This window comes from Agelaius tricolor, unplaced genomic scaffold (genome assembly GCF_023055355.1).
Source record: "Agelaius tricolor isolate 1412-34295 unplaced genomic scaffold, bAgeTri1.0.p SCAF_16, whole genome shotgun sequence".
NCBI lineage: Eukaryota > Metazoa > Chordata > Aves > Passeriformes > Icteridae > Agelaius > Agelaius tricolor.
The window spans coordinates 10,331,845-10,349,031 of NW_027269276.1; the positions used below are offsets into that span (position 1 = coordinate 10,331,845).

General features: G+C 38.0%; 1 protein-coding gene across 4 annotated transcripts; it reads right to left on the reverse strand.

The window, feature by feature from the left end:
* Positions 1-2,086: 2,086 nt before the first annotated feature.
* On the reverse strand, positions 2,087-12,344 carry DTWD1 (DTW domain containing 1). 4 transcript variants are annotated; one of them, XM_071441474.1, is made up of 6 exons: positions 10,343-10,499; positions 9,770-10,048; positions 8,572-8,715; positions 7,455-7,728; positions 3,547-3,772; positions 2,087-3,310 (listed from the first exon to the last, which is right to left on the reverse strand). In XM_071441474.1, the coding sequence occupies exons 1-6, from the start codon at positions 10,358-10,360 to the stop codon at positions 3,208-3,210; spliced, it is 1,044 nt and encodes a 347-aa protein (XP_071297575.1). In that variant the 5' UTR covers positions 10,361-10,499; the 3' UTR covers positions 2,087-3,207. The 4 variants fall into 4 exon arrangements, with proteins under 4 accessions (XP_071297575.1, XP_071297574.1, XP_071297571.1 ...); XM_071441473.1 differs by lacking the exon at positions 2,087-3,310 and adding an exon at positions 12,176-12,344 and having other exon boundaries at positions 3,463-3,772; positions 9,770-10,008; positions 10,343-10,397; XM_071441470.1 differs by lacking the exon at positions 2,087-3,310 and adding an exon at positions 12,176-12,257 and having other exon boundaries at positions 3,463-3,772; positions 10,343-10,397.
* Between the last annotated feature and the right edge of the window lie 4,843 nt (positions 12,345-17,187).

The following is a 17,187-nucleotide window of genomic DNA, read 5'->3' on the forward strand; positions in this document are numbered from 1 at the left end:
AGGTAGGTAGGATGGATTTTAAATCACATTACATTTTGTACAAGTATGCTATAACTATCATTTATGTAGACTGATATTTAGAGCGTTGAGGCAAGTACTGAAACACAATGCAAGGGCAAGGTAAGAACAGATCCTTGTATTACTCTGCAGTTGGGCCTGAAGAACACTATGTGGAAAACCAGATGGACTCAAAAATTGCAAGAAGCAGTAGCAAAGGATTTAAATCAGGTAAGATTACAAGTGCTTTGGGAGTTGTGCTGTAGCTTCCAAGTTGGCATCTCTTTTCAATCTCAATGTATCTTCACCCCATGCACTGTCATGACCCTTTATTCAACCTCGGCTTGGATGACATTTCTGCTACCTTCCAGGAAAGGAATTGTTTTTTGCAGCAGCTCCCTCTCTTCATTTTGAGAAAAGGATTAAATACTCCCTCTGACCAAGCTTACAGGCATGCTAAAGTGAAGCCACTTCATGCTCCTGGCCAAACAAAGAACAAAAATACCCACAATAAGCAAAAGCAGATGGCTTCAGTGGCAGGAAATGAATGAGCCAGACTGCAGGTAAAATGGTTCTCTGAACACATCGTGGAGGTTTGCATTGACAGGTTCTTTGTTATCTGGGGCCTCCCCACAGGAGGCCAGATGTCTCCTCTTGTGAGAGGAGATAGAGATGCTCTTCCTTTTCCTCCCCCTTTAACTTATGGCTGTTTAAGTTACTGCTAATGGAAGCAGAAGCCTGTTTTTCTCTCTTGGTCTCTGATGTTTTTGGAAACAGAAGAGATAGTGAAGGGGTATTCTGATATGAAAGAAAAGGCCCAGAACTGGCCTTTACCTCCCCATGACCCTCAATTTAAAGAACAGGAAGGTCAGTGCTGCTAATTGCACTTGAAAGGATTAACCACTTCATTGCTTTCATTTAGTGGAACAAAATTTTTCTTTAGTCTCAAAGCTGGGGAAATGTATCAGTTGTACTAAGATGCTTTCAGTGTGAGATGGATGACTTGGTTTGGCTTCTTATACCAACATCAAAAATAAATAGAGGATGTAAATATTTTTATATATATATGAGAGAAAGGGCAACTACATCTGCTGCTCAGACAAGACAGATTTGCAGCAGAAGTGACAAAAACCTCCTTCCTGCCCCCATAAAAGGTTATCAGAGGAACAGCAACAGACTGTAAAGAATTACAGATATTAGGTGTGCCTCTGTCCCTTGGTGTAACAAATGACTTTTGCATTACACTGAGGTTGCACTGGAAGAAAAAGAATCTGAACCCAGTTCCTGGACACAGTATGCCAGATCTAAAATCCTTTCTGTACATTAATTTCATCTGAGAATTAAAACTAATTTTCTTTTGGAAAAGGTTCTTAATTCCCATTGTTCAAATAAAGTTAGATACACAAAACTTAAATTTGGAAACAATTTTTCACCTTATGAAACTATTTTCCAAAAGTAATGAAGAACAGCTTATACAAGCTTTTATCTGACCTCTGCTTCTTAAATAAAAAACATGTTTTCAGGGAAATGTGTCTTGGAAGTAACTCCCCATCTCCCCCCAGATTTTTCTCTCTGGTTCTTGTAAAACATTAGGTCAGTGGGTTAATTTTATTTTTGTTTATTTAAAGTGGGTGAAAGTTTCCTTCTCAAGCTATTATACTTGTGTGATTTAAAAAAAAAAAAACCCCAACAATCTTTGTTTAAGAAATACAAGAACAGATGGAAATGTCAAAAGACTATCAAAATTCATACCAAAGGAAATAACATTAATCATTTTAAAAAGCCAAAATAACCTCTCAATAGCAATAAGAACCAAATGAGTAGGCAGTGTTGTTTCAATAGCACTGAGACACAACTGCTGATTTTTCTCATTGCTTGGCACATGAGCTCAATATATAGATAGATATAAAAATTATCTTTCTAATTCTGACTTCAAGCCTGTGTTTCCTGTGGTGCTGTTATAGTTCATGCACATTTCATAATTTCATAACATAACCAGCATTTTGTTCTGCAAATGGGGATATGTTTTTGTTGTCCACTGCAATACATTTTTATATGTGCTTGTACAGATAAGCACACCAATATGAGGTATGATGTAAGAGAGTGTATTTGTATCTTGTGTTTGAAACAATATTAAGATTTCACCTTGAAATGCAGGGTTTTTTTCACTATTAAAAACGCAGGTTTCTTTTTTACAAACCAGCTATTTGAGCCTGTGTGGACTGCTGTGTAAGTATAAAAACATTTTCTTGAAGTATTTTCCAAGACATTATTTCTATGTTCACCAGGGTGTCTGAGTGGCCTCCTAGAGAGTATGCTAAAAATGATAACAAAAACTTTGATGTTTTGTTTAAAAAATAATCTATTGTAATTTTTCAGTCTATCACTTTGACAAGATATATTTTATCTTAAGTAACACATTTCTAAGAATATCCAGAAATATTTATCCATCTTATATTGTACCTTTAATAATTTTTTTTTCTACTTTAGGAATATAATTATCAATGTATGATCTAAAATATATTCATATAACTCTGCTCTAAAGCTCAGGTCTGTTCTCTCTGCCAGCACTGGCTGTGCTGGTGTAGGTTGGCAAAACTGCATTCACACCTGATGACTCTGACAGCAGCACTACAACCATGACAAAACTCCCATCAGCACAAAGTCTTACTGAGACTGTTCTAATCTGCCCTTTACTGCAAAAGGAAAAGCAGAGCAGATTGACAGCCTGCCTAGTTTAAGGAAGCCTTGTCAGAAATATTGTGGTCAGAACCAGTATTTGTGGTGCCTACAATATGCCATAGTGACATTTGTTAGGTTAGTGATCCCTCAAATAATGATAATATATAACAGTAATAAACACTTAACTAAATTTGTTTGAAGAAGTCTAAAATTATCCAAGAATATGAGAATAATCCTAATGTAAGAGTACATGAATGGTACTACAGAAATCATACATTGTATAACAGTGTTTAAAGAGACCACTTTTTTATTACTAGAAGAAATTTCCAGAATTAATCATGAAAGTATATAATTCATATTCAATTAATGTGCTCTTTCATTCTCTATTGCTGCCATTCACCCCAGCAACTAAACACCATCTGCTCATTCAGTAAACCTTTGATGCCACGAAGGCAAAATCAGTATTGCTGTGTAAACCACAAAGAAAACATCTGAGAGAAGTATTAGTCACAATGGAAAGCCAGCATGCTAATTCCTTCTTACAGTTAAGAGATCACTTCTTACAGCAAGAGGGGTCAGGTCCTCCACTCCCATCTCAGGAAATGTGCTCATCACAGTGAGCACGTCAGGCCTGTAGGTTGAAGTACAGCAATTTTTAGGAAAACGTAACTGTTTTCAAATAAGTAACTCTAATAAGACTGCTCATGTGAGCAGTTCTACAACCTCAAGCGTGCGGGAGGAGGTCTGCAGCCCACTTCTGGACATTATTTAGAGTACAGTCTATTTCCAAAAAAAAAAATCCTAGTTATGTTTGTGCAGTTTATTATTACAAGAAAAAGTAGTGTCATGCACCGACAGACAACTTACTCTCTTCCTGCACAACACTTGGCATCTTTTATCAATGTATACATAAATGAAAAGAAAAAAAGCAGATTATCATATTGTCCTTTGTAGCTCTCTTTCAAAATCTCCTGATGATAGTCCACAAGGAAATAATAAATTGCTTCTATTGTGGAAAGGTATGTATCTGGTTTTCCCTTCTGATGACGCCAAAAGCAAGTTTTCCTTGTCTTCAACTCAATTTGCAGTAACCCTGTCAAGGAAAAAAGATGACCTAGATTAGACAATGTGGATTGGTGGCCAGAATGTCAAACAAGACTTTAGCACCAAGACTTTAGTTTTGTTTTCTGACTTTGCTGCTAACCTGCTCAGTGCCTGCATGAAAATAATTTCTCTTCCTGTACCTACATTTTTGATCTGTAAAACTGAAGCAATAATTTTATCCCCCTTTTTGGATCACTTTGGAATTTGATGAAGTGCTGTAATTCCTAGGTTACAATCTTCAAATCTGCAGTTAATTACAAGTTATCCTTTCATTCAAACAGCAACACAGCCCTCAGTAAACTGCAGAGTCGCTTCACATGGCAAGAGTGAAATCCACACTTACCAAGACTCATCAATGTTCAGAAAATTATTATTTCATCTTTTGCAAAGTTAATACTTTTCAAGTGTAAAAAAGAATCCCTTAGACTATTAGTGTTGCTGAAGTGAGGACTATTTACAAGAGCCAGGAACTTTTAATTTATGCTTGTTAAGTAACTGAAATGTCACTGAAATTACTCAGGAGTAAGTATGACAGCATCCTGCAATTAACTTTATTAGATACTAAAAGCATTCCCACTTAAGATGAAAGAGGGAATTTGGTGTCTGTATGGCACAAAAAAAAAATCTTTAATCTACTTTAGTCTCTGTAACTATTCTATTATTCAGATGAAATTTAAAGGATGGGCACTTGGATCATGAAGAACAGGGTACACAACTGTCAACAATATCAGAAGCAGATTGTAAAATTATCTTTTTCTATCATAATCTGATACTCTGTCTCATGGGACAGTTTAATACAGGTAACAGTACAAAAACCAGTATGGTCTAAGAACTGCTTGGAAGTTATGGACAGGGAAGTTTCAGAAAGGGTTAGGGTTAGGATTTAGTTGTTTGCTTTGCAGTTAGTAAGGTATGGTATCCTGCATTGTAGAAGAAATCTCAATTACAGCATTAAAAAAAAAGAACCAAACCTGAACAGGAGAGTCTGTCCCTGAATTTCAGTGTTATTATTGACATTTCAGAACCAAAACCTCAAAACAGCATACACAGTCTAATTATTACCTCTAATAATACTACACATGTGAAACTTAAAATAGCAGGAGGAAACCGCATCAAGCTTGTTGCCCTCTTCACCACTTGAATTCTCAGGCCTAACCAAAATGAAAACTTCCATCAAATCCACAGTGCTTTCACCCTAAAAGCAGTGAAGTAAATCTCAGGGATGATTCCTCCAGCATAAACTCCCACGTAGTTGTGGTTTGAACACAAACAAAAGTTCACTGAAGGCAAGACCATGGACACTACTGAGCTTACCACAAGTGGAGTATCAGTTACTTTCAAAAAAAGACTTTAGTACCTTTCATTAAAAAAAAAAATAAAACCAGAGGGGGTTAAGGATAAAAGTTTAGTGAGCATGTTTCATCTGTACTGGATCTGTATACAGCCAAAGGCAATGTTTGCTTACAAATACTCACCCTTCACATGAAACCCCACAATGCTAATGAATAAGCTAATAAAATATTTGGCTGATACAAAGCAATTACAACTTACAGGGAAAAAACCCAAAGCAATCAGTTTCTTTAACAATCATGTGATGTTGCCAATAAGCTCCATCACTCATGTGAGAAAGCCATCATTAACATTAAATTCAACTGATTGTTTTCTGATCTGGGGATCACTTTTAATGAAGTAATCAATCCTAGACATTACCAACTCTCATGTATTTCTTATCTTTAACTGATTTAGTTTTGTTTTCTAAAGATATATTAACACTTTTCCAAGATATAGAACTATTTTTGTCCAAGTTCTCTAAGCTAATTTTAAGATCGATGTACTCATTTGCTTTCTCTTGCAGCACAATTTACTAGATTTACTGTCTATATAAATATAGGCTTACAAAACACAAGGCTTTTCTTTATGTTTTCTTGGCTTCATTAATGTTTTCCTTCAATATTTCTTGTAACTTAATCCTAATAAGTATGGCAATTACTTTTTATTTGGAATTATGAACACTCCTTTTTGAACTTTAACATATGATGGATATTTTGCTGGATGATGACTTCATTTGCAATTGAACTGAAAAATGAAAACAGTTCTCTATTTTCCATGTATGTACAACATAAAAATGTCATCAGTTTATGCCTAAGGAAACTCTGCCCCATTCATCTTGGAAGTGAAAACTGCAATCTCTAAAAGGGGTATTAATGCAATTTATGTTCTTTATGACAGGCACTAAGGAAAGCAATACATGCACGGGCTGTGCACACTGTTACACCCAATGTGTGGATGGGTAAAATTCTCTCATACTAGAAACTGACTTGCATGACACTATTAAACCTCACAGCAATCCTGAAAGGTGCTCAGGAACCCAGGGAGCTGCAAAACAGCTGGAACCGAGATGTTCTAGAAAGGAGAGAGTAGTACATCAAATCAGCATTGTCATAGGGAAACTGGAAACCATTCAAGAGCTCCAAAGTAACACCAATTAAGACTTTTTGACTAATATATGCATAGGCTTCCATGGAAATTTTCAGTTCCCCTGGCTGCCTGTTATTTTCCTTGAATTTGTCCTCTAAAAGTAAACTTCAAATGCCTTACATTAACATGCAACATGCAATTCCTCTAATCTTTACAGTAATACTTCAATGTAGCTGATAGAGTATGTTTTGTGTTAAACTAAGTACTTATAACAGGATTTTAATTAGCCAATATATCATACTAACATGTGGGATTCTTTAATAAACTGACTAGACAGCAAGGCAACATCCATCTTCTATGCAAGAAAGTCTGTGCAATTCCTTGTAGGATCTAGCATGAAGCAGTAGTAGTGTATATGTGTGTGTGTATATATATATATATATATATGTATATGTATATTGCATACAAACTTGACAACCTGCCTCCCAGCTAAGTGCACTTTTTGCACTAATGAAAGTATTTTCAAACTCCTATTCATCTCAAAGGAAATGGAATGCTATTGCTAAAATGTTTTGTCTTTTGTGGTTTTAATTAGAATGCTTAAATGTAAACTTCTTGTAAAGAACCTAAGACAAAACCTTTTTGCAGAATTACCAATTTCTGCTCTCAAGAGTTGGAAGGGAGTGGAGGGCAAGCAGCCATTCCTTTTTTGTCTGGAGTAGTGAGATCATGGAAATGTCCATTAACAACCTGAGGAGAAAGAGAATCCAAGGCATGACAAACCTGTGTTGAACCTCCTAAATCCCTTATTTACCTTCTTGGGGCCTGTCTGCCACAAACATGTACACAAATAGTCCCGTGGGTCTCTGGAAAGCAGGCAGCCACCTGCAAAAAAAATCTTCCTGGCTTCCTTCAGAGGCCTTTCTAACTACTGTTCTACTGTCTAACATGACAGCTCCCATTCTCTGAGACTGAGGAAATTTGCTCCAACAGAGAAGTGAGACAAATAAATGTAAATGCTTTCTTAGTACTAGTATTATCTTTTTGCAAAATAAATTATATGACATGAAAAGTAATGGAGTCTTTGGCTCAGGAAGTATTTTACAGCCCTGGAACAGGCTGCTGAATCTTTCATAGACACTCAGAGATAGGGGTACATACAAGCTTACATTGTGCTCAGGTCTGTTAGAGACATATGTCCCTTAATCATTTCTGCAGCAATAATGTCTCAGTATCAACTTGTATTTTTTTACCTTGAAGTCGTTCATCAGTTATTATCTTGTTAGTTTGATTCCAGGTACTGTCAATAAATATTATTTTCTTCAGTCTAGCACCTTCACTCCTGCTGCTTGAGATGCATTCATTTGGATTTTTTTCTGCTTCAGGTTCTATTTTTGCTTGTTTAAGAAGGGGCTCTCTGGAACAATCATCGTCACTAGGACAGACACTTTTCTTGGTGTACTTTTGGAGATGGAAAGCAATATCTTTAACTGAAACTGAATTTGGGCCAGGAAATATAAGTGCTATCTGAATGGAGAAAACAAAGAGATCTGTCAATAAAATCTAATAGAACAACAGGCATTGTTATATTAGACATTTAATGTCTATAAACATTTATATAAATGTCTATAAACATTTAAATCAGGACAAGATGAAATAGTATCTCTTAAAAATATTCTATTGTCCAATACAGTGTTAAATCCATGTTAAAAACATGTTAATGAATTGAGATCCTTAACAGAGATTTTTAATTAATGTTACTCCCATGCCTCTACTACCAACTCGAACAGTTCTGTTTAAGAAGATTTTTCAGCTGAGACAATGGTGTCTGCCCTGAGGAAGTTCAAATGTCACTTGTCACTGCAGTATATGGGGCAGGAGGGCCAAAAAGGATAGCTTACCATTTAAATGAACATACACATCCGAGTTCATAACTCACTTTTTTTGTGCTCTATGCTATGATAGACAAGACTTGAATTTTACTTGTTTTCCTGTGTCATAGTGAATGTTAAAATTTTAAGGAGGTTTAAATATTGCAGCTGCTAAATATGCGCACAAGATTCAACTGCTGTTTAACTTGCTTCAAGTTGAATACTTTCATTTATAGGCAAAACATTTCTAAGATACACAGTAAATCCAATTCTCCATTATGTGAGGAGATGAACATAGAACGTTCAAGGTGGTTAAATAGTGCTGCAGTCTTTCAGCTTTGGAGAAAAGGTTACAGTCCAGAACTGTGTGTTTGCAGAGCTAATCACAGGATGGACTGCGCTAATGAGCAGTGGTTTCCTCCCTGCAGGGCACTACCACTGCAGGAGGAAGCTGCACCTCCCCAGCACAGAGCCTGGCTATCTCTAGAGAATCTCTTACTTCGTGTCTCTTCTCTTCATACTCTGGAATGCAAGGGTATTTATAAATTGTAACATCATCAGGTGCCAGGAGCTTAGCGTGCACAGCGGTGCTTTTGCCGTCCGTTTCGTTTGGGTGTTTAATAATGTCAATCTTCAAAGGTAACTAGAGTAAAAGGAGAAAAAAGCAGTGTTTATCATCATATTTGCAAACATCTATTAGAAACTTACAAGAACTTATTAGAACTTATCTATTAGAAACAAACAAGAACTTATTCAAAATTTGGAAGAAATTCCTATGGGTGTGTAATTAAAATGTATGTGATGATTTTTTTTATAGGTTTAGAACTAAACTAGAGACAAGTTAGAAGAAGCACCTACTACATTCAATTTATGCAAATAGCTAAGTAAGCAGTGATGCACTTTGGAATGCTGCCAGCAGTAGTGTGGTAAAATCTACAGAAACAGAATCAATAAGGTAAGCTGGATGTGGTCTTAATTTGAGCAATATAATGGTTCTATCTCTACTAGGTATTCACCCAGCTGTGAAAATTATTATTTCAATGAAAATATACCTAAGTTTACTAGGTCAAATTTCAAAAGTACTTCTAAAGTCTTTTTATGATGCTTTCAAACTCCACTGTCTTCAAAATGCATCTTATATCCTAACTGATTTTGCAAATTGTCTCAGTCCTTTCTGATCGTTCCCCCAAGTAACTCAGCTGAAAGGCATTTTACTATTTATATTTTAACAGCAGTTATCTGAATTATAGAACCATGACATATAGGAATGTCTTTTAGGTCACATTTTATGTAAAATTCACCCTTGGTTTTGGACAAATTTTTTGTTCACAATATAACGTTTTCTGGCCACAGTTATTAGAAACTGAAGAATGTGCAAGAGCACCATAAAGAAACTTTCTACAACTAAGTGGAAACACAGTTGCATGAGAAGCTGAGTGACTTCAGCCTATATTCTCATCTAGAAGATACATAAATGTTTATGTGAGGATTGGAACATTTTCAGTGTTTGTACATGTAATTCCTCAAGTAAGAACAGTAATTTTATCTAACTGTAGTTTATTCATACTTATAACTGTGTTCAAAATGAACGTCTGTAAAGACTGAGCCAGAAAAGAAATGGCTGCAGACAGACTATTCTCTGTCCACAGTAACTAAAACCCCAAAGATATTATAAAAAATTATTAAGAAATACTAACCTTCACAGTTGGAATTTCTTTGGTAGGGACAGTTTCGACAGGAACAAAGCATGTATAACAATAAAACATCCTTGAACTATTGCATCGGGGGCATTTTGATCTCCCACTCCTTTTTGCTCTTTCCAGTACTTCCTGGGATGCTAACTGTAATTGTTGAAGTGGATTATCTTGAATAGGTGATGGACTCTGCAGTAGGCTTTCCAAACACTCAGTATTTCTTTTTGCTCCTTGAGCATTTCCTTCATTTAAAAGTGTAGATGAATTTAAAGACATGGTTAGCTGAAACAGACAAAATGTTGTTAAATAAAAAGCCAATTACTATGAACTAATCTACTGGAAAATATTCTGTATTATCCCATTTAAGAACAGGTTTCATACAACAGAAAGAATAATAAAATCATCTGATTCAAAAGAGTTGCATGAGATAAACTGGAAAGAACTTGAGATCTGCATCCTTAATGCACAGATGCACATTCACTATCCCACTTATTTAAGTCCTGCAGAAGTCTATTATTTCTCTGTTGTTAAGATCTGTGCCTAAAAGTTTATGAAAACACTGTAAGCAGTGTTTACCTGGATGAGCAATCCCATTTGTCTCCAACATGACTACTGACAAGGAAGTATATGCCTACAGGATAGAAATTTGTAAGACAAAAGTTAATTGTGCTAATTTAGATCTCTATCCTAAAATTTATTGCGTGTGGGCCAACCAAATAACCTGAATGAAATCCCTGTTGGATAGAACTTTGTGAAATAGAAGAAATTTTCCAGGAGAAGAGCTCGAGGCAGAAAAGTAACAGCTAGAAAAGGGCTTTGGTGCCCCATGTTCCAGATAGTAAGTGCTGACTCAGTCTAGACTTCCACAAGTTTGTGTTTATTTAGTATCATCAATGGATTTTTGTCAGGCTTTCTTCGGGACAGCTGTTGTCTCACCCTCTACAGCTGGCACAGAATTTTCACCATGTAGCAAGGCATGAGAAACATGACCATGTGCCCACCCTGGGGCAGACAGAATTAGTGCTGCTGTGCTCTCACAGCCCCCTCTCACTGCTCTCTCAGCCCCCAAGCAGCCCCAGCCAGGAGCCTGCACAGCCTGCAGTAGTTATAAACTGCCTCTGGCACTTTGTGCTGCATAACATGCAATGAAAGAAGTTCTTCTCAGGATTTACTTTCAGCTAATTTAGGTTTACTTTTTCATGTCAAGGATCACACTTATGAAATCGTGTAGCAAAGTCATATTTAACAAAAACAAACAAACAGTAAGTCCTGAAATGTAATCCAAAATGAAGCATTTAAATAAAATCAAGTGTAATGTAATTGGAAAGTAACAAAACCAAAAAACTAAGCTAAGTTTCCAACACCAAATTAAAATCAATCCCAGAAAAAACTGTTATTTTCTGGTAAAATTAAATACTCATGCATGCTATGATACCTTCCCCTCTGCCAAGGTCTAACTTTTGAAAGGTCAGGGAAGTCCACTCAAATAAACACAAAATCTAATATGCATACGAATTTTCTAGTGCGATTTGCTTTCACGTTTCTCTGAGATAAAGCCAGTATAGTTTACATCTCAGAGCAACCTGTGCTATTATCAAGTTTCCTCAAGAAGCAGAGGGCGAGAGGCCCTGGAATTGGACATGCATTCCCAGCCTGCAAACTGATTCTTTGCAGTGGAATGTCTTACACTCTGTGCCGCTCAACGGTGACACCCTGGAGCACTTTTGTTATCGATGCTGACAAGGGATACGCTGTGGCCTCAAACTAATAGCTGGGCCCAGGGTGCAGCACTATACATATAGTACAGTACCTTTCAGAAAATGACAGACTACAACTTTGAGATCCAAATCTCATGTCAGACAGATATTTTTAAGACTAAACAACTCCATCTGCACCTCATCTCTAAACCCCTGGTAAATCGCTGCCGGTGGAGGGTACCCTCCACACTCCAGCCGCAATTCTAGAACATCTCAGCAGGTCGGCCGGTGCACCTCGGGGGGCGGTGTATAGCTCTGGGGTGCTACAGCCCCGGCCATGCCGCTGCTCGCTGCTATCAGCCCAGCGGGGTGAGCGCAGGCCGGCTCCGAGTGAAGGTTCTGCGGGCGTACAGCGCAGGGCGCTGGGCGGGCACAGCCCTGGGCCGCTGCCTCTGCCCCCGGGTAACAGCGCGGTTCTGCCGCTCGGTGTCTGAGCGGCCCCGTCCCGCCGCCGCAGCGGCACCGCGGCCCCCGTGGGCGCAAAGCCGCCTCCGACCGCGGGCCGCCCGAGCCCGCCCCGCGCACAGCGCGGCCCCTCGGCGCTCCCGAGCCGCGCTGCCTCCTCTCTCCTGCCGCCACCGCCGCGCCGGCGCGGGAGCTCCTCAGCCGCTCCTCGCCCGGCTCCAGCGCCCCCGCACCGCCCGCTCCTCACCCGCTGCCCGCCGCGGCTCCCGCGCGGCCCTCGCAGGCCCCGGAACGAAAGTGCCGGGCTCGGGCGCCGCGGGGAGGCGTGGAACGGAAACAGCCCGGGGCTGAGCGCGGCTCCCGCGGGCCGCCTCTGTCTGAGGGGGTTGCGTTGCTCTGGGCGCCTCACGCCCCGCATGGGCTGTTCCGTGCTTTGGGTCACAAAAAACTGGCCAGAAACCACTTCCAGCTCCTTGGGCAGGGGGGAGAATGCCGCCGTTCCCAGCTGGGCCCACGCCAGGTGTTTCCTGCCCTGTGTCCCCTGCCCGGCGCTGCCCTCTCCCGTGAGGCGGCACCGCCTGGGAGCCGCTGGGGTGTGAGGCTGCGGCTTTGACTCCCGTCAGAACTCCAGGAAAGATAGATCAGAATTTTTTTTTTTTTTTTTTTTTTAACTCTGTATTTTTCCCGTCACCCAGTAGAATCCTTAGAGCGTATTTATTGGCTGGAGGAATTGTGCTGCCACATTCCTCTGCTTGTTTTGAATCTCTCTCTAAAGGGAATATGGGATCTCTTCTGTGGGATTCCTTGGCCTGGTTGAGGATGCTGCTCCATTGTAGCATTTACCCAATATTCAGCCTTTAGGGTGAATTTCGGCTAATCTGCAATCTTCACAGAGCTTCCAGCTTGTAAACAAAATACTGAATACGAGAGAATAGTGGCAGTTTTGTCACTTTTTCTTCAGTGTGCACTTTAGAAGTGCATGGATAATAATAGTATAATATTGTGGAGGTAGTGAGATGGAAATGGAAGTTCTGTCTTTGTGATTCAGTGCCTTTACATACCTTTCACAGATTTAGTATGTTTCTTAACATCTAAGGATATGAAGTAGTATTTTGTGTATTAGAAGAACAAAAGCCTATAAATAAGAATTTATAAACTGAGGATTGAGTTTGAGTGTAGGTTGTATTTCCAAGACCCTTGGGCACTACAAAAGAGCTTTGTAGAAATGGCTCACCTTTAAGAGAGCAGCCTCTCTGCTGTTAACTTTCTTTTTTCTTACACCTATACCATAGAGGAAAATGCCTGTGTGCTGTACAGCAATTTTCTGTGGTTGGAACCTTGCTTGAGTCAAGATCCTGAATCAAGCTTTGTTTAAAAGATTTGATCAGGCCATGCCATTACTAACATAAGAGAAAGTCCTGAACCCTGAGGCAGAAGGTTCTGCTGAAGATGAAAGGGGAAATAGTTGGTTCTGCTTTTACCTTTCTCTCTTTTCTTACACTACTAGTACTGCTAGGGAAATCTTTGACTATAGATGCCTTTCTGGTTTGTTGAAGAATTCAGTATAATGTGGTTACCAGTGATTTGTCAGAATGACATTCTTTTTGGAAGAAGCAGGACATTCCTTTTGACCTGCCTACATTATTTGCGAGTATTAATTCATTAAAATCTTTTAAACCAGAAAATTTGCTCTTTTGAGCTTTGAACCAGAACTTTTTGTCCTGCTGGAAGAAAGAAACAAAAAATTCTTGAAAAGATGTGGAACATTTAGCTATAAAATTTACATTTTTAAAAAAGTAGATATATAGGAGGAGGAACCTGATATAAAAATGGAAACACTTTAATTTAGGATAATAGCAAAGCAATGTGTTGAATTGTTTACATTTTAAAGTTGGTTTTACTTAAGCATTTTACCCTGAAATCACAGCATCACAGAATGAGCATCTGTGTGTTAATAGTTTCAGTGCAGTCAATAACATTTCAGTGATTTACTTTTTTAAAGAAATAATTTGTCTTGCTGCCTTGCTAATAAAGGACATGTCAATGTCCTTCAGCAATACCAGAGTGCCTAAAACCACACTGATTACTCTGTTTTAATGCTTACTGAGTTATTTCAGTGAAGTGATCAATTTGATGATCAAGTTCAAACAACTACCTTTGGTTCCAACAATTTGCTCAAATATTTAAGCTGCTTGTTTAAATTCTTTGCTAGATCAAGGATCAGTTTCCTCCTGTGCTTCCAAGGCTGTTCTCAACAGATGGAAGGCATTACTGGCCTTTCCGAGAACTTAAATTGCACATGATTTTATTTGTCTCTTTAGAAACATAATGACCCTTTTTTCTTGAGTTATCTCCTTCTCTAACTAAAAAGTTATAGTCTTTTTAATTACTCTGTGTCTGCTGTAATGGGCCTCCCTGGTCTATTTCTGTTTTTCTGGCTCTTTGAGATGATGTAATCCTTTCTGAATGCAGTACATGAGAGAGGAGGAAAGCACAGTCTGCATTGCAATGTTGCCAGAATTAGAGATTCTTAGATGTAAAATGCAGTTATACTTGTATTGCAATTCTTCATGCAAAATAAAGTTCACAGATTACTTAATTTAAGATTTACATTTCTATAATTTCCAGAACAAGCTGTTTTTACAATGTACTGGTTGCAAGAGTGGCTGAGTTGTATCTCTGTTGATGAGCTTTACTTTTTGCTGGGTAAGTTACAAAAAGATTATTCCTTTAGTGTTTTATGTAAATATCTGTATGAACATCAGTCCACACTCAGACTTGGAGAAGAGAATAAACACATGTCACTGAGGCACAGAAATTCTGTGCTCAAAAAGTCTTCTCATGCCAGTGTGTGTATCTAGAGGAGCATCTTACTGCCCTTAACAGAGCACCCAGCAGGCATTGGCCCAGATAAGTGTTCACAGCTTTCCTTAAGTCTGTCAGTGTGAAGTGTCAAGTTCATAATTTGAAAAAACCTAATAAAGCCCCAGTTCTGCCTGGGTTTTAGGAACATTTTGTTTAGGCCTAAACAAAATGCAGGCAAAAGTCTATGCAAGCCTGTTCTCCACAGATCATGGTATTAATAAAGGAAAGATGAGCCTAAACTGGCAAATTTTAAGCCTTCCAATCCTTCCAGTGATGCAGAGGGCCTGTACAGTGTGTTAAGTTTTGTGTGTAGGTATCTTTAGGTGTAGATCCAGATGTAAAGTCTTTGCCTGCTTGGAGCTTTTAATCAATAAAATCATCAATCCAACCCCTACTTCTTGCTAAACCTGGCTAAATTTTTAAGACTTTGTTACTGAGCAAATTACTACAGAGGGAGCTCTGACTGAGACACATGAAATGTGGAAAGCAAAGGAGTATTAAATATTTTTAATTCTTTTTATGGATAAGACAAGAAAAATAAATTTTTTCCCCCTTGGACACAGAAATAGAATTACACCTATCTCTGTATGTTTTTTAGGAGGTAAAAAACCCAGCTTGAAAAACTACTTTGGTTTCTTTATATTTCTAAGAGTATTATATAGTCATATATCCAAAGAGATATCATATATCTCTTTTACACCTTTGTTTCTTATCTGAAATATATTCACACTTCGTAGTGTGAATTCTCTTAGCTGAAAATACTGTTTATTTCATGTGTGAAATAGAATTAATTATGAAATAAGCATTTATAAATTTTTCAGGTTCCCAAATACATTGCTGAGGAGTCAAATGGTAGCAATATAGAGGTGAGTTTGTTTAGCTTGCATGTGAAAAAGTACACAGCATTCTGTCTTATGGATATGGTTTGACATGGAAATCAAAAAAATACCTCTGACAGCAAACTAAGTCATTCAATTTTTGTAAGATTACATGAATTCATATATATTGTGTAATGGAAATTCCAAATACTGTGTAAATATGATGACTGACCACCACAAAAAGTGTAAATTCTGGGGTTTTTTACTCATCTTCAATGGGAATTAATACAGCAGGTGTGACTGGATGCCTTACTAATTTTGTATCAAATAAGAACGTTTTTGTGGTTTAAACTTTAAATGTTTAGACTTTTAGTCTTATGTTTACTGAAAATTGAAAAGTCAGTACCAGGCTGAGAGACTTGCAGGTATCTGGCAAATGCAAATCAGTCCCTGTGTTTTGACAGCCTAGTGTTGAGACACCCAAAGAAGCTGCTTTTGTTTCTCTCAGTAAAAGCGAAACGTTCCCCCTGCAAGTTTTTCCCTTCAGTACTTCTGCAAGTTCCTATGTGCTTGTGGATTGTGTTTCAAATTAAAATCCTTGTACTTTTTACCTTTGTCCAGTTGTGATTTGTTATGTGGTTTTAGAAGTTTTAAATCCCTGCATTCATTGTGCTGAATATTTTTTGTTGTTTTGATAGAAAATTGTTCTCAAAGTCTGGAGAAGTCTGTTTCTCTCAAAATAATCTATTACAGTACTTCAGGATCCTTTGTGGTCATGGTTTCTCCAGAAGTCTAATATGTAAATTAATTTTAAGTGTTGTTATAGCTGTTATTATCAAACAAAAAATCTGCATATCCCAAAAGTACAAAAATGTGAGTGTTTTACTCATGCAGCTCAACTGCATCAGCTGTAGGTCCAAGTTACCTTTTCATGTAACTTTAAGGAGCTGTAGTTGAGCATATGAAGAATTAGTTTAGTTAGCAGGTTTTTATCATGAAGCTTAAAATAAACTTTTAGATGAAATTGACTGTTTATTTTACTTTGCTTATTTGTGTAATTGTGCTAAAATTTATAAAAGGTATGAGTTTGGAATATTTAGGTTAAGAGCATAAATCAAAAGTGTGTGGGTTCTGTTACCTCAGATGATCACTATGTTCTTTATTAAGAAGAGGAGGAAAATATTCCTGTGGCAGGAGCCTGTGATTATGTGCACTGGCTTTGGTTCAGTACATCATTTAGATTCTGTCTTAATTGTTGGCTGATAAACTTAACATATGCTTCAGATAATTCATGTTTTTCAGTGCTGTTCTGAATCAGGAACTACTTCAATATACTCAGAACCAATTAAACACTTAGAAGTTGTTAAAATGTCTAGAAGAAGGATGTGTTGGAGTAAGAGAGGGCAGTAATTTAGGAATATGTGTTTTGGTGCTGTTCCTTTGTGCTGGCAGTACCTCACCTCAGATAACTGTGAGTTTGACAATGTTGTGCATCACTATTTTGCACACAGCCATATCTGAATTTCTGTAGGTATCTTCGCCCTGATTTTTTTCCCCTTTGAAGCTTAACCAAGAG